This window comes from Urocampus carinirostris, chromosome 8 (assembly GCF_059441175.1).
Source record: "Urocampus carinirostris isolate Australia breed hairy pipefish chromosome 8, RoL_Ucar_1.0, whole genome shotgun sequence".
Classification (NCBI taxonomy): domain Eukaryota; kingdom Metazoa; phylum Chordata; class Actinopteri; order Syngnathiformes; family Syngnathidae; genus Urocampus; species Urocampus carinirostris.
Genome location: NC_142356.1, coordinates 18622969 through 18642479, shown reverse-complemented (window position 1 = coordinate 18642479; position 19511 = coordinate 18622969). Strand labels below are relative to the sequence as shown.

The window sequence follows — 19511 nt, the reverse complement described above, 5'->3', positions numbered from 1 at the left end:
ACAGTATACAGATTAGTGACAATTCTCAAACCAAATTATTGCCCAAAGCAGAATAAAAATCAACTAATAAAAGCACAAAAGGTAGGATCTGTTCAAGTTAACGGCCCGGATAAGTGTTCAAAACAAAATAAAAATTAGATTAAATGCCTAAAAATCTTAACAATGCAAGATTATCAAGATACTTTCTTCTTGTTTTAGAAAAATATTAAACTAATCATTGTCTTTAAAAAAAACACACACCCAAAAATCCACATATTCCTATTAACATACAAAAGAGACCAGTTATCAATATTTTATTTCATTGACAAGCAAGTGTGGAAGAAAATCACTGTCTTCTATGGTTACTTAAATAACTGCATAATGGTCAAACATTCCCAACAAAAAAAATAACATTTGTGAACGTTCATCTCCAAGTGACTCCAGCTTTCTTCTTTCCACTGGTGACGTTTAGTCCTTTTACCACATGAATATTTACGTCCTTCTGGAAGCTGATTGATGACATTCACTATTTTGTATATATATTATACACAAAATCATCGGAATATGATGAATCAATGGAAGAACACATCTGCGGAATGTTTAAACTTTGCTGAGGATGGACTTGTGAGGTGAACATAAACTATTTTCAATAGGATTTGTTTCTCGTGACGCTCCGAATTGCTTCTCTTAAAAAATTATGAACATACACATCTATTTGTATACATAATAACAATAAACAGTGCCTAAGCAAATTATCCACCTCTAAAGATGTTATTTAGTCTTTCGAGCTCCTTGCAGTTTTCCATGGTCATAAGCTCCGCCCTCTCTCGCATGCGTTCGTCCCGGTAAATCTTGGCGGTGTACAGCAAATCTGTTTCTAGAGAGGAAAGGAGGAATCACTATTAGTATTTGATAACATAGTATGATACCTAATACATTTTATATACATGTGATGAATGAGTAGAAAAATATAGAGCCATTGAGGGCAAAATACATAAATTATCTTTTTAATTTGGTTGTCAATGACTCAATGTAAAAGCATATATATTCGATTTTAATAATTTAAATAATATTCAATACATTTTCTTGTCTTTCATATGAAATAAATTTAAAAATGAACTGATATGTTGAGCTTTTTATGCCCTTTTATGAGTTAGGATAAACAATGCATCAGCACTTCTTAGTAACACAATTTGTATAATGGTTTAAATACTTTTTTAACATACTATGATTTCATTAATATTTAATATCTTTTTTAAAGGCATTTTAAATATTAAAAGAAATATTTCATTTTAATGGTATTTGCAATATATTTCCATTAATTTCATGATTATTTTTTAAAATAATTTTAATGAAGTTTAAAAGGTATTTATCATATATTTTAATTGGTTTCATATGAATTTTGATGACAATTTTAATGAAAAATAAATATACTTTGTTTTGTATCTTACATTAAATAAAGGTATTACTTCATAGTTATTGGTTTTTCAACTTTTATGACCTTTTGGGAGTTAAGAAAAAAATGCATTGGTATTATTTGTAACACAATTTGTTTTACGGTTTTAATATATATATTTCCATATGAGTATGAGTAATGGTTATTATATTGATGACTAGTTACTAATTACGTTTTTAAAAACATTTACAATATTTAAAGCAGTGTTGGACCATTGTGCCCTGCAAGGCCTTCTCTGCTGGCCGAAAGAATATCATGCGATACCATTTATATTTTGTCCGTTAAAACCCCTATAAAATAATTCAAAATTGTTTGCTTTCAGATTTGTGCTTCTATATTGGAGCCTTTAACCCATCACCTTTCAGGAATTACTTGTTTTTACCTGTTGTACTTGAGGCCTACAGAATGAGATTTGCTGTACTTGAGGCCTACAGAATGAGATTTGCAGGCCTTGAAGCATAACTTCAGTGATTGATAAAGCTGTTGGTTCAGCCAATCAGATTCCGAGTTAGAGAGTCAGCGCATGCTAGCGAGCTTGGGAAAGGTCAGCGGTTTCACAAACTACGATTAGCTAGGGTGTGGTAAAGGAGGTATCGCAACAAAAACACAGGAAAAAAAAATCCTTGAATCCACTGCTTTTGCCGAACTGACCTTTTCAGCTCTAAATTGAATAAAACTGTATGCCAGAAATATGACAGGACAGGCTCAACTTTTAGCATTAGCTTCGAGGGTGATAGAAAAGAAATTCTTGATGGAACTTAAATATAAAGAGAATTTGTAAGACAGAGTAATTGAAATCTTGAGAAAAGAAAGAAGAATGGATTTTGTGCACAAATAAAAAGGAATTTCAGTGAATACATTGTGGCTATATTCCTCAATAATTGTGCAATTTCATGAGGTTATTATTGATGCTTTTTTAGTATGTGTCGTAGCTGTAGCTGCAGTAAGTGTTTTATAACCATAAAATAGTTATTGAAGCTTGGATTGATTCGGACATTACACTACAGAAGGCGTGGATGTGAAATGCACGGCTGGCCACATATTTCAGGAAATATTTAATTTCATAAGTATTTATCATCAATTATTTTATTGGTTTCATGTTGATTTACCTCATGACTGAGAAACGATAATCCATACAAATTTTAACAACTTACTAGTTTGTCTCTCCCTCCAGCAGTTATTCCTAATGTTAGTCACATAGTCATCCTCCACACTTTTCTCAATCTGCTGCAGCGCCGCCGCCTTGTACTCAGACTTGAAGTCTCTGGTGACGTAGTAGTCCACATGCAGGTTTTCCGTCTGACGCTTTACCGTTTGACCCGTGGACCTGAAGAAAATCCATGGAGGTATTTCATTAACAAAATGTCATTGAGAATCATTGAAATAAGATTGGGCGATAAAACGATAACAATAACTATCATATCATTTTTGCCACGTTAAGTGATTAAAAGATAGTCGATGACTTAAACCGTAAATACCACCCGACGACCAGAGAAAATGGGGGAGCGAATGCAATGAAAAAGCAAGTTACAGACTAACGTTTAGGAGACGAAGAAGGTGACGAAGACCATCCAAACAGGAATCGCGTTAGAGCCACACAGCTCTCATAGAGTGAAAGCAAAGGGCTACAACACGCCGCGTTGAACACGGTCAAAATGAGCGATAAAGACAAAATAACAACCACCATACCCACTTCAAATATGCTGAGTGAGTCGTAGACAGGAGAGGCCCTTCATCTTCACTTGTTTAGAGGTATTTTGGCTACTTAGAGTCTGACAAAAAAACGGAGCGACGATATGCACCGACACCCTTTCCGACCAAGGTTTATCCCACCATTTAAAACTGCATTGCCCGCTAGAATTCGCTGAAGGAAAAATAATTCAGTCCCAATCAAGTGCTAACAGACGACGGCCCCATGAAAAAAACTTTTTAGAAGTGTATCCCTGCAACCAGCTCCCCCTTCTAGAAGATATTCACTTGTTTAATGTTTCTCATACTTGTGTAATGCTCTGTAATAGTTTGTCACCATGCGTCTTTGTTCTGCCATGAAAGGTTGGTTAGAAAAAGCATCGGATTTTGTCAACTTTCCTTCAGGGACAAAAATTAGACTCAAAATGTGAAAAGGAAAAAGACAGGATAATTATCGCAATAATTATTGATATCGACTGATATGAAATGTTTTATCCTGATACATTTTTGTCATATCACCCAGGCCCTTTGTTGAAAGTCCTTTTATAGAGTTCCACCTTATTTTAGCATTAAGCTAGCAGATCCAAAAATGAACAAAGCGGTGAAAATATCACTGACTGTACTGTTGCATTTGACACTTACGGTCGAGAGTAGAGGCTGTAAGGAGGAGGAGAAACCATCATCTGGCTCAAGATTGACACCAAGATCAGGACCACAATAGGCATCAGCTGTATGAACATGGAGAAACCACCCTAGAAAGACACACGGCTTTTTTAGTACATATATTTCAACGGGAGGCCACTGCACCAAAAAACGTACATCTCCTCTTTCGTCCGTTCTTTCGTGCCGGGAATCGGCGTGATGGCTGTAGCTCGTCCTTCCGTTGCTGTACGATTGCGTACTCGCTAAAAAGCAGAGTAGAATTGGAGTCACTACATTGTTTTTTGTTTGGTTTATTTTCCCAATGTATGTAACTTACAGGAAGGGAAACCTCCTCCAAAGAACATGTTGAAGAGGTCTTCAGGCGTGATGTCCGCCTCGAACCCTCTGTGGAAGTCGAAGCCATTGGCAGCATGCGAGTGGCCCGCTCCGCTTGGCTCCTCCCCTCCCGTGACGTCATACTGCCGCCGTTTCGATGGATTGCTCAGCACTGCGTACGCGTTACCAATTTCTAGGAAGGTGTACATATTACCGTTTAGTGTTCATTCATTTTCGGAACCGTTTATCCTCTCTACGGTCGCAGTGGTACTGGAGCCTCCCAGCTGACATCGGGCAATGGGCAGGGGAAACCTTGGAGTGGCAAACCAATCACAGGGCACACAAGAACCATTAACACATAAACATTGATTTTTAGCGTTACCATTCAACCTTACATGCACAGGGTTCGTACACCTTTTTCATGGCCAAATTCAAGCACTTTTTAGGGACTTTCAAAGCCAGTTTTCCAATTTCTCCAGTACCATTAAAAGAAGAAATCCATACTTGCCAAATTTACACAACAAAAAGAAAATCATGACTCCAGACTAGTATTTTAGTCTACAGTTGCTTAATGTAAATAAAAAAAACTCAAATAATTGCAATGCACACTCCCAGTTTTAAAGGGACAGTGAGTTTTGTGCTCCTAGTGCTACAAAAAACTAATTCAGAAAAAACAACAACATTAATTTCAATTGCTTGCATAAAAAAGTATTTTACTCAGTACTTACCTGATATAGACCCGCGTTGCAAAGGAGGCGAAAAAGTCAAACATTGAAGCTCCACAAAGTGGCTTGCACCATTTGTGTGTAGCACCAATAAAAGCTTTTTTTTTTGTTGACTTTGATCACTAACATAAAGTCACCGTTTTGCTGCTAGCATATAATTCGTGTTTATTTGAGATGTTAAGAACAACAACAAATGCGCTTTCTCTTTCAATCAACTCATATGGACTGACATGAATACTGCCTCAACCAGGCATCTGCAGCTTGGCTACGTCACAATTGTAGGGAGTAGGACGCATAGAAGGTGCTGAAAATTAAAATGACAACAAATGAACGCCAATTGCCGTTAATCACGAGGGAAGAAGAAATACAACGTCAAAGCCAACTGAGAGCAATGTCGGCGTCGTTTTTAAGCAGAGATGCTTTAAAACATGGAAACAATTTCAGGCATAACACTTCACCCCAAATTTAAGCACTTTTTAAACCTTGGTTACACAACAATAAAATTCAAGCATTTTTAAGGATTTCAAGCACCTGTATGGATCCTGCGTGCATGTTTTTTAAATAAGGTGGGAAACAAAAGTGCCCGGAGAAAATACAGGTTGGCACAGGAAGAACAAGCAAACTCCACACAGGAATGCCGGCAGCTGGGATTGAACCCATGATTTTCAAACTGTGAGGAGGACGTGCTAACCAGGCAGCACCGTGCCTCCCCCATTCTAAATCACATTTGTATAAAATGCAATTGAAGACCACATACTTTTAAAAGCGTCTGTTGCGCCAGGAGCATGGTTCTTGTCCGGGTGGAACTTGAGGGCAAGTTTTCTGTACGCCTTCTTCAACTCATCCTCACTAGCTTCTTTTGGGACACCAAGCACTTCATAGTAGTCTTTGCAGCGCTTTATTCTGGCAGGAAGTTTAAAAAGGCAGTAGTTAAAGAAAAGAATACTTTTGTTGAACAACCATGCCAAATTTTCCCAAACATCAACATGTTTGTTTGGGGTTAAAGCTTGTTTTGTGGCTTTTAATCATAAAGTGTCTCAACAATGAACATAGAAGTTTAATGAGCTTCCATATAAAGGATTATTTAGTTATTTACAGCCACAACAAGGTCTGTTGGTGTGACACCTCAACTCTAAACTGTAGTTAAAATTGAGTCTATGATATAGTGGACTAAACCCTACTTCCACCACAATTGTCTCAGTTTTGCATGTGCCACAACTAGCTCTATGTGAAGCAATATATAAAAAACTGCATAAGTTCTATTTTAACTTCTTGCTATAGTTCCTCATGAAAATATCCATAAATGGCTCGCGGGACAATTGTGGCGTTCACACAGGAGACGCATCGAAGTCACAAAAGCTCGCATTTAGTTGGAAATGTGAATGATTTTTGTCGCTCGTATGTGGGCGTTACAGAAAACTGCATTAACCTTCGGCAACCCAAGGAAAGCCTGGAGCCCCCAAAAAATAAAAGCCTTAAATAAGCTTTATAAGAAAGGAAATACATACTGTATCTATGAATAACATTGAGAATGTTTCTTGTTTTGTTCTACTAAAACATTTGTTTCACTATCAAAACATCTGTGCCAGGAAGTTACTAGAGAGAACCAAAAACCCGCATGTGGCTCCAGAGCAAGTTTAGCGGGTCAAGAATTTCATTTTAGAAAAAATCTTATTCTGCCTTTTTGGCCTGGCCGTGGGTGCTTTTGTGGGTTCAGAGCGTTTTGTTGACATGGCTTTGAGAAAATTGAAAATGATCTGTGCATACAAAACTTAGGTTGATCAAGTTGTTTTACGTTTGTGTATAACTCAGACCCGAATGTCATTGACGCGAAGGCTGACAAGCAGAAATGTGGCAGGGTAACATTTTAGCTCATCATAATACAGAACATAGTCCACGCCGAAAATCTGCAATGTAGCAAAACCGCAATATGTAACCTACAATAGAGTAATGGAGAGTAATGGCAGTACCTCGGTGATGCACAAACATTTAAAGAGACATTCGAGTTGAACACTAAATGTATTTCACAAGATGCACCTAATATTTGTTTTATTTACTCTTCTATGCTGCTCATGAGCCCATTTTCTATCTTTACAGAAATAAGAAATTTATTTTTATTTGCCTGTTCCTAAAAATGAACACAGATTTATTTATGAATTTATGACTCTACTGACATAGCACAGTTCCTTATTTGGTGTTAGACAGGGTATTTTTCATTTTTGTGTGAATCCACGGTATAGGTAAGATCGGGCCTAAAAAATACGACACGACCTGGCCCGCAGCCATATAAGCCCTAACAAGCCAGAGCCCAATTACCTTGATTTGAGGGACCAAGCCCGAGGTAAACCCGAAGCTGTACTGAGGCGCCGAAGTGTGTTACTCAAGTAAAATACTGTTACTTTAGAATAATATTACTCAAGTAGAAGTAAGAAGTAGTAGCTTAAATTATTACTTGAGGCAAAGTGCCAAACAGCGAGCATGCTAAGAAAAAAACGCAAGAGAGAAGACCGGCCTGATTGTCATTTTATGCTAGAAACCACCCCAAAATTCAGGCTGGGTTCAGGCCCAAGATCTTACCTCTAATCCATTAAAGATATATATTTCACTGTACCCATTTTTTAAAATTTATAAATTGCGTATCAATTAAATCAATGTCATGCTAAGTTTACGGAGAGAAAAAAAATCATTATTTGACTAATAATTTCAGTAGTCAGTGTCTAGTCGACATAAAATAGTCGTTACTTGCAGCCCTAATGTCCTTTTCACATTTGAAGCCATCTTCCCTACCTTTGGACGCCTTCCACCTGCTCTTGCGTGAACACCTTGGAGGATTCGTCTCTGGTGGGCTCGGCACGCTCCTTCGGTGCTTCCTCTTCTGCCGGCCGCCTGCGATGCAGGCCATTAGCCGCGGAGCTCCCGTTTCTGGTTATTGCTTCTAACAAGGCTGTGATGAAAAAGAAAACAAATATACCACAAAAATAGGACAAAATCACAGTGATGAAGAGCGGTGATTCTTTTAACTGTTTATTTAATGCCAGAAATAACAGTGATACAAGGAATCAGGTGCATTCAAATTGCATAACTCTTCAAACGCAGTCAACAGTCATTATTCAACCTAGTCAATGATGCTTTGAAACACACTGTTAATAAACACAGTAGTAAACCAAAATGGTCATAAAGACTTTGCATTAAACATTCAAAGACTACACAAGTCCGCCTACAGGTGACTCCACCCACCCATCTCACAGCCTCTTCAACTCTGCTGCAGTCAGAGAAAAGATTGCTGTCTCTCAGAGCCGGAGCCAGCAGGCTCAAGGATAGCTCATTCCATCAGGCTGTCAGGACTCTGAACTTTCTCTCTGACCTATCCCCTCAACTCCCTCTGCCCTCTGTCAAATTGATGCAAAACTGCTCTAATTAGATTCTGGCTATACTTTATACATGTTTGTTTGAAACTTGTATATTTCTATATTTTTAAAAGCCTACTTTAATAATTTGGTATGCCTATTTTTCTATTTGGGGGAAAAAACACTTGCAGGAAAAAAGAAAAGTCATGCCACGTTCATTTGTATAGCCCTTAATCACAAGTAATCTCAAAGGGCAGCACAGATTATTACCATTACAACATGCCCTGATCTTGAACCAACATGCGGGAAAGGAAAAACTCAAACCTCAGCACGAGGAACATAAGAAACCTTGAGAAGGGGCCTTACAAATTGTAATCCCCCTTCCAGGCTGACTAGGATGCAATAGATTTCACTGTATTTCTACAGCACTTCCTGTTCCCTTGAACTTGATGGCTTTCTATTGTCGTTTGGCTGTTTTATGCCAACTTTGATAGAAATGGTGCAACGTTCCATTGAAAAAAAAAACGATTTAAAAAAAAGTACATATTTTAAGTCTCAGCGTTCTACTCCATTAAGCGACATTGTGATGACGTCACACGGCCGACAGTTTGACAGCAGAGACGCTGTGTAAGATTTCAGTTAACCTTAGAACGCTCATAGTAGTAAAAATAAACGCGAAGTTGCAAACACATAAATCAGGATTTTACCTCACGATTATTTGGATACGGTTTAGTTTTAAACGAGCTAGCAACACGCGCAACACCTAAACAGATTAGCTTAGCTGATTAGCGTACAAGCTCGCTACTAGCTATTGGCAAACCTTCACTGATTGGTGACATTTTACCAAATCGTTATTTTTTAAAAAGTTGTATAGTGTTTGTATAATAGATACTATTTATTTAATGCAAGGATCCTGTCGTCCTGTCTATCGCTTTGACCGGCTAATTGTCGTGCGTGATGGACTCATAGAAACCTGGAGTCGACTAACATGAAACGAGGTCCTAGCTTTACCTTTCGCCCGCGGGGTCGGGAAGAGTTTCTGCGCTTTAAGAAGGAACTTGAGGGCCTTTTCCTTGTCTCCTACTTCGATGGCTTTCGACGCGATGTTGACACATTTCTCAGCCTCATCTCGATTTCCTTCCATCTTCTTTCCTCCTCCTCCTCCCTCAGCCTTCCCCGGGTGGTCACATGATACACCATGTGACCTGACTCATTATTTTGACATTGGATAGCAGCGTGTGACATTTTCGACAAAACGAATTTCTGTACACTTTTTTATATAACGATCATAACAGTAAATTGCTGTTAGGTTACAACATTCGACTGCCAGCAAGAAATCAATATATAAACTTTAGCACAGACAAAAAAACGTATATGTCTTTATACCTAAGCATCACTGGATAGGTAATAGGGGCAGGTGATACTGCTAATTTTTGTATCGATCAGATCCAACAAAATATGTAGTGTCTACAGGGATCCATTATCGATACTTTTTGCATGGAAATGTCTGAGGTCATGGGCTCAAAAGCAGCCTATCAGCCTTCCTGTGTGGAGTTTGCATGGTTTCCCTGTGCTTGTGTGGGTTTCCTCCGGGCACTCCGGTTTCATCCCACATTCCCTGTCAGGTTAATTGGCTGGTCCAAATCCTCCCTAGGTGTGAATGAGCGAGGGGATTGTCTGTCTCTGTGTGCCCTGCGACTGGCTGGCAACCTGTTCAGGGTTTTTCCTGCCCACTGCCCAAAAATGGCTGGGATGGGCTCCAGCACCCCTATGATCCTACAGAAGATAATGGATACATGGATGTCATGATATCTGAATATTGAACCTCTTCCCCTTGAGTTATGTTAAAACTGCATAAAATGAAACTAACATTTTTCTTTTTTTGTTGCTGAATAACGATAATGTAAACTTTAAAGGTGGGGTCTGTGACCTCAAAATATTTTACTGGCTGATGCCATCTTCTGGCTGGTTAAGTCTTTAACTTCAAAATGTACTGGCTGACGCCATCCTCTAGCTGAAATCATCATTGCAGCTTTTTTTGTCGAGCGTGTAAGTATGTAAAATTCTGAGTTGCGCCAAAATAAATTATTCCTTTTTAGGGGTTTGGTTTGGTATTTGGGGTGTGTTATAACAGTTCTTTTTTTACTTTTCTCTATTTTCATCCAACGATTAAAAAAATCCCCTGCACATGCACAAATGACACTTGGCACTTTCCTTTGCTGAAGTTTCAAAAAATATCCACAATGTACTGCGCTTCCTGTTTGCCTCTGTCATTTTTAGCTTCTGGTAGGGATGGCCAATACAATTTGGGCCTCACTTCTGCCTAGCAGGCATAATGCAGCAGCAGGCTAGTCAGTGGCCAGGTGGCGGGAAGGGCTAAAAGTGTGCCGGTCAGTTACTCATTCAGGTGTGTTTATTCAGGAGAGTGGCTGTGGGCACTGGGCGAGAGAGAGGCTGCACCATCTGAATAGAGAAGTGGCACTTTGACCAAATTGGTGGAAAACAAAGTATCAATCCCAGGGCAATTGTACCGATCCGATTCAAGCACTTGCTTAATATTGAAAATATCCAGTGATAGCGGAACAATTATGGCGAAAGGTGAGTTTTATCCGTCAGCAAATTGAGATGAGATTTTTGTTTAAATTATGATATTTGCCTTCAGTACACGTATCCATCAATATGTACCATGTAACAGGCGTAAAAACGAGACAGAATCAATGTTTCGGTCAATTCTATCTGTCTGTCCCTGTCAGTCTTTCTGTCTGTCTGTCGTTCTGACTTGTCTCCCCTGGTGTCTATCCGTCTGTACGGAGGCAGTAATACAGCAACACATCACTGTGTAAAAATTTAACGAGAAAAATGTCAGCCCGGACCAAAACACTACAAACAATTGTTTTTTTTATTAGGGTTGTTAAGCACATCTAAAATATTTCATTTTGAAGAAGACAAATATACATTAGCTGCTATTTACAAAAACACTGTATTCACATGGACTCAATAATAATATGATTTGTGTTTTTATACTCAAATATTTTGCCGTCCGCCCACAAAAAACAACCCAAAAAATCAGGAAAGTGTACAAGGCATTTCATTGAAAAGTCATTAATTTACTGTCGGATATGCTATAGGGTTGTTGCTCACCAAAACAGCAGCACCTAGTTAGGCTTACATACAACATTAAATATATTCATCCATGTGGTTAATATAATGTATTTCCAAAAATGTGCACTGAGAAAGGAAATTAATTAGCATGTATAAGAGTTTTAGGCATAAAGATCTTGCCCCATTGCTTGAGTTAAATTTAACTGAATAAAAGCACCCGATTTAGCACAAGAATGGATTGCGCTCCAAAAGAGAAAGAGATTAAAAAAAAATTGTATTCATGAAAGTTTACGCTATACTGCTTGATGCTTTTAAAATACAATTACAATAATATTTGATAAGCCACAGTAGGACGCATTTTCAGTACATAATTGCGCAATAAGATATCCCTGAGGCCTGGTTGAAGTCATGAGGCTGGTGGAGTGCTCGGATGATTGCCCGATAATAGATAACGCAGTTAGAGACAGTTTTCACGCTGGCGTAAGCGAAGGCGACGCATCGGCCACAAAGTTGCCCATGCTGTTGAGCACGGCGTGGATCCGAAAGTGAAGTCGCGACTCCATACTGTAGTCTTTGTAGTCCACCCTGTAAGGCAAAACGGCTTTTCCTTTACCACATTTATCTAAAGAATAAAAATACAGGACACTTTTTATGTTCAGTTGTAGCTTACTTGGCACTTTCAATCACCAAGATGGCCTTTTCAATGTCGCCCCTTTGCTTGTGTAGGAGGCCCAACTCGTACATGGTGAACGGCACCAGGTACGTGTCGTGTTTCAGGTCACTTTCACTGAAAACAAAATAACAAATTAAAAATAAAGAATACAAAGGAAATCCCCCAAAATGAGTATAGTAGCTCATGAAAATACAGAAAAACAGGGGAATAAATGCATGTATGTGCCTAGATAGGTTAAAACTTGCTCTGATAAAGGGAAATTCTTTAAGTCACAATGAATTGAAAACAAATCGACCACCAGAGGAGACAGAATAGAAAGCCTGGCAGATCAGGTTTCAGCCCCCTAATATTCTTGAATAAAAACAAAGACATAATGGAAAAAAATCCTTTAGCATTATTATTATATACCACAGAAGACCACAAACAAGTACGCAAGGTCCCTTTGTAGTTTTTTTCAAGCAAATAAAATCATGCAATTAAGTGATTACATTTTTTTTTAACTCCATTTCAAACAAATTTCTAAGAGTTAATCAGTTTAGGATTGTACTATAATTTGGGTCGTAAACACCCCGTAACCAACAAAAAAAAACAAATATTATCAATAAAAACAGGTGAAAGCTGTCGCAAAATTTCTAAGCCATCATAGTACTTTTCAGTTTATCTATATTACGTATAATAGCTCAACAATTTGTCATTAATCCTTAACAACCTAACCTCGACCCAGAAAGCCTATGTGATCATAGACCTGTGTCAAATCTACTGTTTTCTTTCAAAACTACCTGAAAAAGATGTCGCCCAGCAGATGGATGAGTATGTCAGAAATGATTATTTGAATTTATGCAGTCAAAATTCAGGGGTAATCACTCTACTGAGACAACAAATGCCCAAGTAACCAATTATCTTCTCAGTGCAGCCCTTTGTGACTGTTTGTGATTGAAGGCTCTACAAATACATGGGATTCGACTTCAGTAAAATCAATCCTAAATTTAGAGGGCAACAAAACAGATCATTGAGAAAGTCTCAAAGTGAAACCTGTGCAGGGCCTTTGAGGTATTTGCTGATCTCACCTGGATAAGACACGGTTGAAACAGACCTCCGCCTGGTTAAGCTGCCCCAAATGCCTCAGACACAAACCTTTGAGCAGCTGAACCAAGCACTGGTCATCCAGATGGTAGTCGGACGGGTCTGAGCAGTATTAACAAGGTGGTTAGAATTGCAAAATTTGCTTTTCCTTTACTATGCTGGTTTTGTTTTCTCACTTGGACTATGTTTGAGCTCTTCCTCCGCTTCTTCCAACGTAGCCAGGATGTTTTCCGTCAAGTCGGCTCTTTTGCCAACAATGGTGAAACCGTTCCACACGTACATCATCTCCTGTTGATCCCAAAATGAATGCTTGTCTGAACATCAACGTTCTGAAACTTCATTAAATCGTATCCTCACCAGTGCTGGGACGACAAGTTTGACGGGCTTGGAAGAGGCGTAACGCTGAGCCTTTTTAGCTGCAAATTTCTCAGTCGGGATGGATTTTCCAGCCATCCTCAACCTCAGGCCATCCACCTGCCTGCAAAAAAGCCCACATCCATCATTCTTTTTAGTCCAGGATGCTGCCCCCCTTTTATGTGTACCTGAATAAATCCACCACGTTTTCACCCATTTTCTTGACTTCCTCCTCCGGGAGCATGCAGAGTATGGAAGCTTTCTGGAATACATAAACAGCCTACAAAGACAATATTGAGTGCTCAAAGAAGGTTTTTTATTCCTTGAGCTAATACAATGTATGGAATTTTATAAATAAATCCAATTGAATTCACAAGATTTACGCTCCAAAGAAGTGTATTCCTGTACACTACAGAATTTATTTTTTTCTGTGTGTGGGAGGAAACTGGAGTGCCCAGAGAGTATCTACGCAGGCATGGGGAGAACATGCAAACTCCACACGGGGAGGCTGAACCCTAAACCACTGCACCATAGAGCTGCGCGCTAACAACCCAGCCGCCGCGCTGCCTTTCAAGGAACATAATGTATATTTTTTAAAGATTTGTCACTTAACTGATATAATGCGCTTTCCATTTGATTCAGTCTCAAAACAGATTTGTTTTAGAAATATCAACGTAAATCCCAAAGGCCACCGAGCCTATTAAGTCTCTTTTATTTACAATATGTGCAAATATTGAAAAAAAAAGGCTAAAGTTAGGTTGTTGTTTTTTGCACAAAGATGAAGGAACATTATAGATATTCTTCTGATTAGTTTATTCATTTTTTAATGTTGGACAAATGCAAAAAAAGATTTCTTATGATTTCAGTTCCTCACTATGACTCATTGTTGTTCGTTGAATTATATTGTCGCTATCAGCCAATCATGTTGCTGTTCTTTGATTCCACACCCTTTCGGGCTGATCTGTTTTAGTAATCTTGAAGATTCAAATAAAAGAGGGGGCTTGAAGGACGGCTTTAGGACAAGATGGAATTCTCTTATCCGAAAGCCCTTCTGCCGGTTCTATTTGCAAGTTTAAAATCCATTGATGTCTTCTCTGCATTTTTTTGTGCGTTTACTGAAGTTTTAACTTATCATTTGGTCCTTTGAGCCGGAAACAAACCAGCTGACGTATTTTACAAATTGCAATAAACTATTGAAATATTACCCCACAATTGGTGAATGAATGAATGAAATCGTGAATGCGTGTATGGATGGATGAACCAAGAAGTGAATTAATGATTGTTTGAATAAACAAATGAATCAATGAATCAATGAACACATAAATCAATGAATGAGTAGAAAACACATCCACAAATATCAAATTGCCCAGGATTCCATAACATTGTAGTATAGGGAGAAAAAAAAAATGATTCTGTGCAGATGAGCAACAAACTATACAAACAGAGCGGTTAGCCTTTCAAATGTCTAATGGAGCTTTGGCATCTATAGTCAGCACTGAATGTAATATTTCACTAGTCACCTGTGACCATTTGCTCTCCTTGCAGAGCAGATCTGCAAAATGGTAGGCTTCCCGCCAGTTCTGTTCAAAGGAGAAGGCCCACATGAGCTCCCAGTAGCATAGGTGATGAATCTGTCGCCATTCCTGCTGAGCGCCGATGCAAGCGTGGAATTTTTCCTGAGCCTGGACGTACAAAACACAATGTTTAGCAAACAAGTGGAGCCACAATGAAAAATCTGAAGAGGATCCCTTACAAATGTGATGTTTCCCTTGAGCAAGGAGATTCTTGCAATGTAGAAAAGCATGAGAGCGCCCTGTGGATAAAAGATACATGGGTACAAATCTGACTCTTGAGATAGACCAGAGTCAATTTAATTGAATATCACTGTTATTGTATGTCTTTTTATAGCCACTAGAGTGATATGGCTTCGGTATATAGATAGATAAAAATAGCATCAGTATTTAAGGAAAACTCAAAACAGTTCCGACTTAGGTAAGCACACACAGCAATATATAATAACCTTTAATGCAATTTGTAATTTAAAAATTGTACGAGTGCACTGCAGGAAAGAGGTCTACATATAGTGTAAGCCAGAGCTCTTGTTGGTGATAGAAATGAGTGGAGAGGTGTTGTAAAGGGATAGTGGGATGTTTAGATGTGGGCAGGGCACCCGTATGATGTGGCAGGGGTAAACCAGTGAAAGCTGTCGGGCCCTGCTGTTGAACAGAAGAGTGTGTTGTGTCACCCTGACCCGAGGGACATAGCCGCTTTCTTGTGTCCCGTTTCATCTGGAGGGACGAAAGCATGACCAACTTGGGTGCTGAGGTGCTTAACTTGTTTGGGTTGACCATGGTACTCAAAAAAATTTTTGTGTGCGTTTTTTGCTCCTTTTTCCCTTTTTTATTTTCTTTGTTTATGTGTATGTGTTTGTCTTGCTGTCGGTCACCCCTCTCAAGGGATATGACCAGGGTAGATAGATCGATAGAATAAATGATGGTTAAATTTATTTCACCCAGACTTCCTCGGTTGTTTTGCAAAAAAAAAAAATGGCTATTTTGTCTAAACAACACTACATAAATTAGCTGTTATCCTCCAAATCAACCCTAAGTATTGTGTGGTATTGTAAAAAAACCCTCCTCAAACACAAAAATTAGTAATGAGACATTTTTTTTAACTTTTATACTTGAGTATTCTTGTTGGAATCAAGTGACGTTGTGCGAAAAGATAGCAAAAATATTCTGCCATTTTGTAGAAATACGCAAATGATTAGATCTTTTAACACGAAATAACCCCTGAATCATGTTGTTTTAAGTCACATGACCTGTTGTCGGGCATACCACCCTGACAACGCCCGTCTCAGGAAGCTAAGAAAGCACTGCCTGGTTACGTAGTACTCAGATGGAAAACCGCCTGGGAATACCAGGTGCTGTAGATGTGTCATTTGGCGCACGCTCTGATGCAACAGCACTGAATTAAATTGATAAAGCAGTGTATAGACACACTCAAAAATTACGTTACTACCTATCAAGAACTGACTAAATTTCAATTTTTGCACATTGCATTTGATATATGGTTTCATCCAGTTTCATTCATCGATGCTTGATTTAATTTGAACAACTTACATTTGGGAACCTGTCAGCGTAAGGCTGCAGAAGTGCTTCTGCCTCACTCAGATCTACGTCTCCGGAACCTTTGGATGGATGACAAAAAAGCTCCTAAATAGTGTGCTTGAATTCAATGATTGAGCCGACAGTACGCGCTATTTACCCAGGATGACTGAGATGTAGAGGTGGAACATAAGTAGAGTCAAAGTACTTAGAATTGAGCGCAGACTGCTGCTGGATGCACCTGCTCGCAACTCTGACAAACCCAATTCCTGTCACATTGAAACAAAAACACACCTTAAAAGTCAACATACCAGAAAGCAGGTGAGTCCTAGTGATTTTTTAACTTAAGTCTGAGCGATTGTGATGTGATTTTTCATGGACGGCATTTAAAAATGGCCTCTATCAGAAATAGATGAAAACAGTTGAACTCTTGTAATGAGATTTCTATCATAATAATAGTAATAAAAATACCGCTTTTGGACTTCTGGGGGTAAATAATTTTTTTTCAAAGAAAATCCCTAAAATGTATTACCACTTTACCAAATAAGAATCTTGTCAAAGATTTTTTATATTTACTCATAAACTATTATCACATATTTTATGATAATATTATCTGTGTCCTATTTTTCATTTTTCAAGTTTTTTTTCCAACAATATTTTACCAGAAGTGCCACGTTTAATATTGTAAACACTGTACACTATGTAGTAGTCAATGACAAAGAGAATTCTATTCTATTCTCATCTCATCTCATTCGCTGCACCGCTTATCCTCAGTAGGGTCGCGGGGGTGCTGGAGCCCATCCCATCAATCATCGGGCAGTGGGCAGGGGACACCCTGAACTGGTTGCCAGCCAATCGCAGGGCACACGGGGACAGACAACTCACTCACTCAGTCACACCTAGGGACAATTTGGACCGGCCAATTCACCTGAAATGCACGTCTTTGGAATGTGGGAGGAAACCGGAGTGCCCGGAGGAAACCCATGCAGGCACGGGGAGAACATACAAACTCCGCACAGTAAGGCCGGGAGCTGGATTTGAACCCACGCAGGAGGTTCCCACGACATCAGAACTGTGCCGCACACACACGCTAACCACTGCGCCGCCGTGCTGCCTGCCTATTCTATTCTATTCTATTCTATTCTATTCTATTCTATTCTATTCTGTTTGTTACCTACATTTACTCGTGTTAAGTTTTACCAAAATGCCTTCACTTGGTAATTGCTGTAGAGGGGGCCACATCCTGTATGACCTTTTTCTCTTTTCTCAAGATGTGCAAGGGATGGTTTAAAATGTGGGCAGAGGCGAAACACGGGGTGTTCCCCGTATCGCCCGTTTTGCAATCCTGAATGTGATTGTCAATTTATAAAACATACTGCTTCATGGAAAACACCTTCAAGGCTGGATGTGAAATATATAAATATGATGTAAATTTTGTCAATAAAATACTAGGGGGCCTGTTGTCTTTAATGTTCTGGGTTGAACAAGGCCCAAGGTGAAAGGCCCGGCTGGCAGACTTTCTCTTCTTTGCCTTAATTATCGACCAACTAGTGCATTGATTTACTCCCATTTGTACATAGTGTAGATTCATACATTGAGTTGAGTATAGGACCTACCCTGTCACCTGAGAAACCCAAAAACTCCATTAGTTTGAGGATTCTAGCTGGTAGCAGTGATAGCATCTGAAAAACGTCGTCTGTTAGTTGTAGGTAAATTTTAATATGAACAGTTCTATCGTATTTTTTGATAGTAATCCCACCAGATTAAAGGATCCGATGCCCATGCTGACACCCCCTTCGAAGTGAACATGTGTGTTCTTCTTCTTCATTTCTGGATTGCAATGTACCATGACCTGACACTCCCTGTAAAAACACACAAACATAATGCAACTTTTTTGTCTTTAAATGTGGAATCCAGTGAAGTGGCGACAACCCTACTTGAAAATCTGATAGCTGCTTCGGATGCGCATGCCTCCCTTGATGAAACCGATGATGCTCTCGTCTAGGAAGGTTAGCGCCGCCTTTTGCAGCAGTACTTCAGCGTAGCAAAGCTCAGCGTGCATCTCCTCTGTGCGGAAAATGTGAGGTGATGTGAGGGAAGACAGATTTACGCACATTTCGACAATTAATTAAGCCTAAACGAAAGGCAATTTTGATATAAATAGTTTTTTTTCTTCAAAACCTATAATTATCAAAATACAATCAAAGAATTAGCAAATACAAATGCTAAATGGATCTATATCACAATATAATTTAACAAATATAATTTCTTTCAAACTGAGTCATGAGTTATTTGCATACATTTTTAAATTGCTGAGTAAACATTTTATTCTACATCAAAGTCAAGTTCATTTATCTTTATAATTGTTTCCATGTCTTGCCAATAATTCAAACAACACATACAGATTAAAATTATTATTGTGGAATATGAGTTTAAAGGCAAAAATCAACCCATTTTTATGTTGACTGAAAATTACATCACAGTTGCTCAAAGGTCAGGCATGGTCAATTACAGCTACGCTATTTTCTGAGCTTGGCTCGTATTGTGTAAATGGTCAAAAATTGTTTTTTTTTTTCACATAACTTCGAACATATTCAATGAAATGGAAAAGTATTTTTGAAGTAACTTATATCCGTGTAAAATGAGAATAATCGTTGTTAAAAAATACTTGATATAGTAGTTGATTTTTCTCATTTTAAGAATTATTTTGTACTGTAAACTGTTAATAAAATATTTCTTTTTGAAATTAGAATAACCACACAGACATACACATACATTGTGCTTCTTTCCAAAAATGGGATTTTTACCCAAAAATATTTTAAAAAAGGTTTTATTTTTCATTTTTGAAACAAAATAACTGGTATTTTCAATCTGGGACAACTGTTTTAATTTGAATTATGTCTTCTTTATCCGTTTTATGATAACAGTTTAAGGATATACTGAAATAAGAAAAATAATACATAAAAGGAAGTCATTTTAAATATTGTTCATACTTAAGACAAAAACAGGTATACTATA

The 19511-nt window shown here is 38.4% G+C and overlaps 2 protein-coding genes across 2 annotated transcripts in view; both read right to left on the bottom strand.

Annotated features, from left to right (window-relative positions):
* Positions 1–277: 277 nt before the first annotated feature.
* On the bottom strand, positions 278–9366 carry dnajb14 (DnaJ heat shock protein family (Hsp40) member B14). The gene is made up of 8 exons (XM_088341846.1): positions 9186–9366; positions 7615–7771; positions 5585–5730; positions 4104–4295; positions 3944–4029; positions 3767–3876; positions 2590–2762; positions 278–856 (listed from the first exon to the last, which is right to left on the bottom strand). Exons 1-8 carry the CDS (start codon positions 9316–9318, stop codon positions 732–734), a joined length of 1122 nt encoding a protein of 373 aa, XP_088197972.1. The 5' UTR covers positions 9319–9366; the 3' UTR covers positions 278–731.
* A 1689-nt stretch (positions 9367–11055) lies between these two features.
* LOC148360976 (tetratricopeptide repeat protein 39B-like) overlaps positions 11056–19511 on the bottom strand; it is a 28483-nt gene continuing 20027 nt past the window's right edge. Inside the window, exons 7-19 of the mRNA XM_088341842.1 lie at positions 18431–18560; positions 18253–18355; positions 18110–18175; positions 16654–16762; positions 16509–16576; positions 15140–15199; positions 14907–15068; positions 13575–13666; positions 13390–13510; positions 13209–13320; positions 13017–13134; positions 11947–12063; positions 11056–11861 (exon numbers count right to left, since the gene is read on the bottom strand). Of these exons, the coding sequence (XP_088197968.1) occupies positions 11747–11861; positions 11947–12063; positions 13017–13134; positions 13209–13320; positions 13390–13510; positions 13575–13666; positions 14907–15068; positions 15140–15199; positions 16509–16576; positions 16654–16762; positions 18110–18175; positions 18253–18355; positions 18431–18560 (1373 nt within the window). The 3' untranslated portion in view covers positions 11056–11746. The remainder of the gene's footprint in view (positions 11862–11946; positions 12064–13016; positions 13135–13208; positions 13321–13389; positions 13511–13574; positions 13667–14906; positions 15069–15139; positions 15200–16508; positions 16577–16653; positions 16763–18109; positions 18176–18252; positions 18356–18430; positions 18561–19511) is intronic.

Bases quoted from the DNA above. Each gene is read 5' to 3' on its own strand.
- dnajb14 (XM_088341846.1), bottom strand. From the start codon at position 9,318: ATGGAAGGAAATCGAGATGAGGCTGAGAAATGTGTCAACATCGCGTCG. The intron at 2,763-3,766 runs GTAAGTGTCAAA...GATTTTCTTCAG, and splicing joins TACAGCCTCTACTCTCGACC to GTCCACGGGTCAAACGGTAA. The intron at 857-2,589 runs GTAAGTTGTTAA...TTTCCTCTCTAG, and splicing joins CTGGAGGGAGAGACAAACTA to AAACAGATTTGCTGTACACC.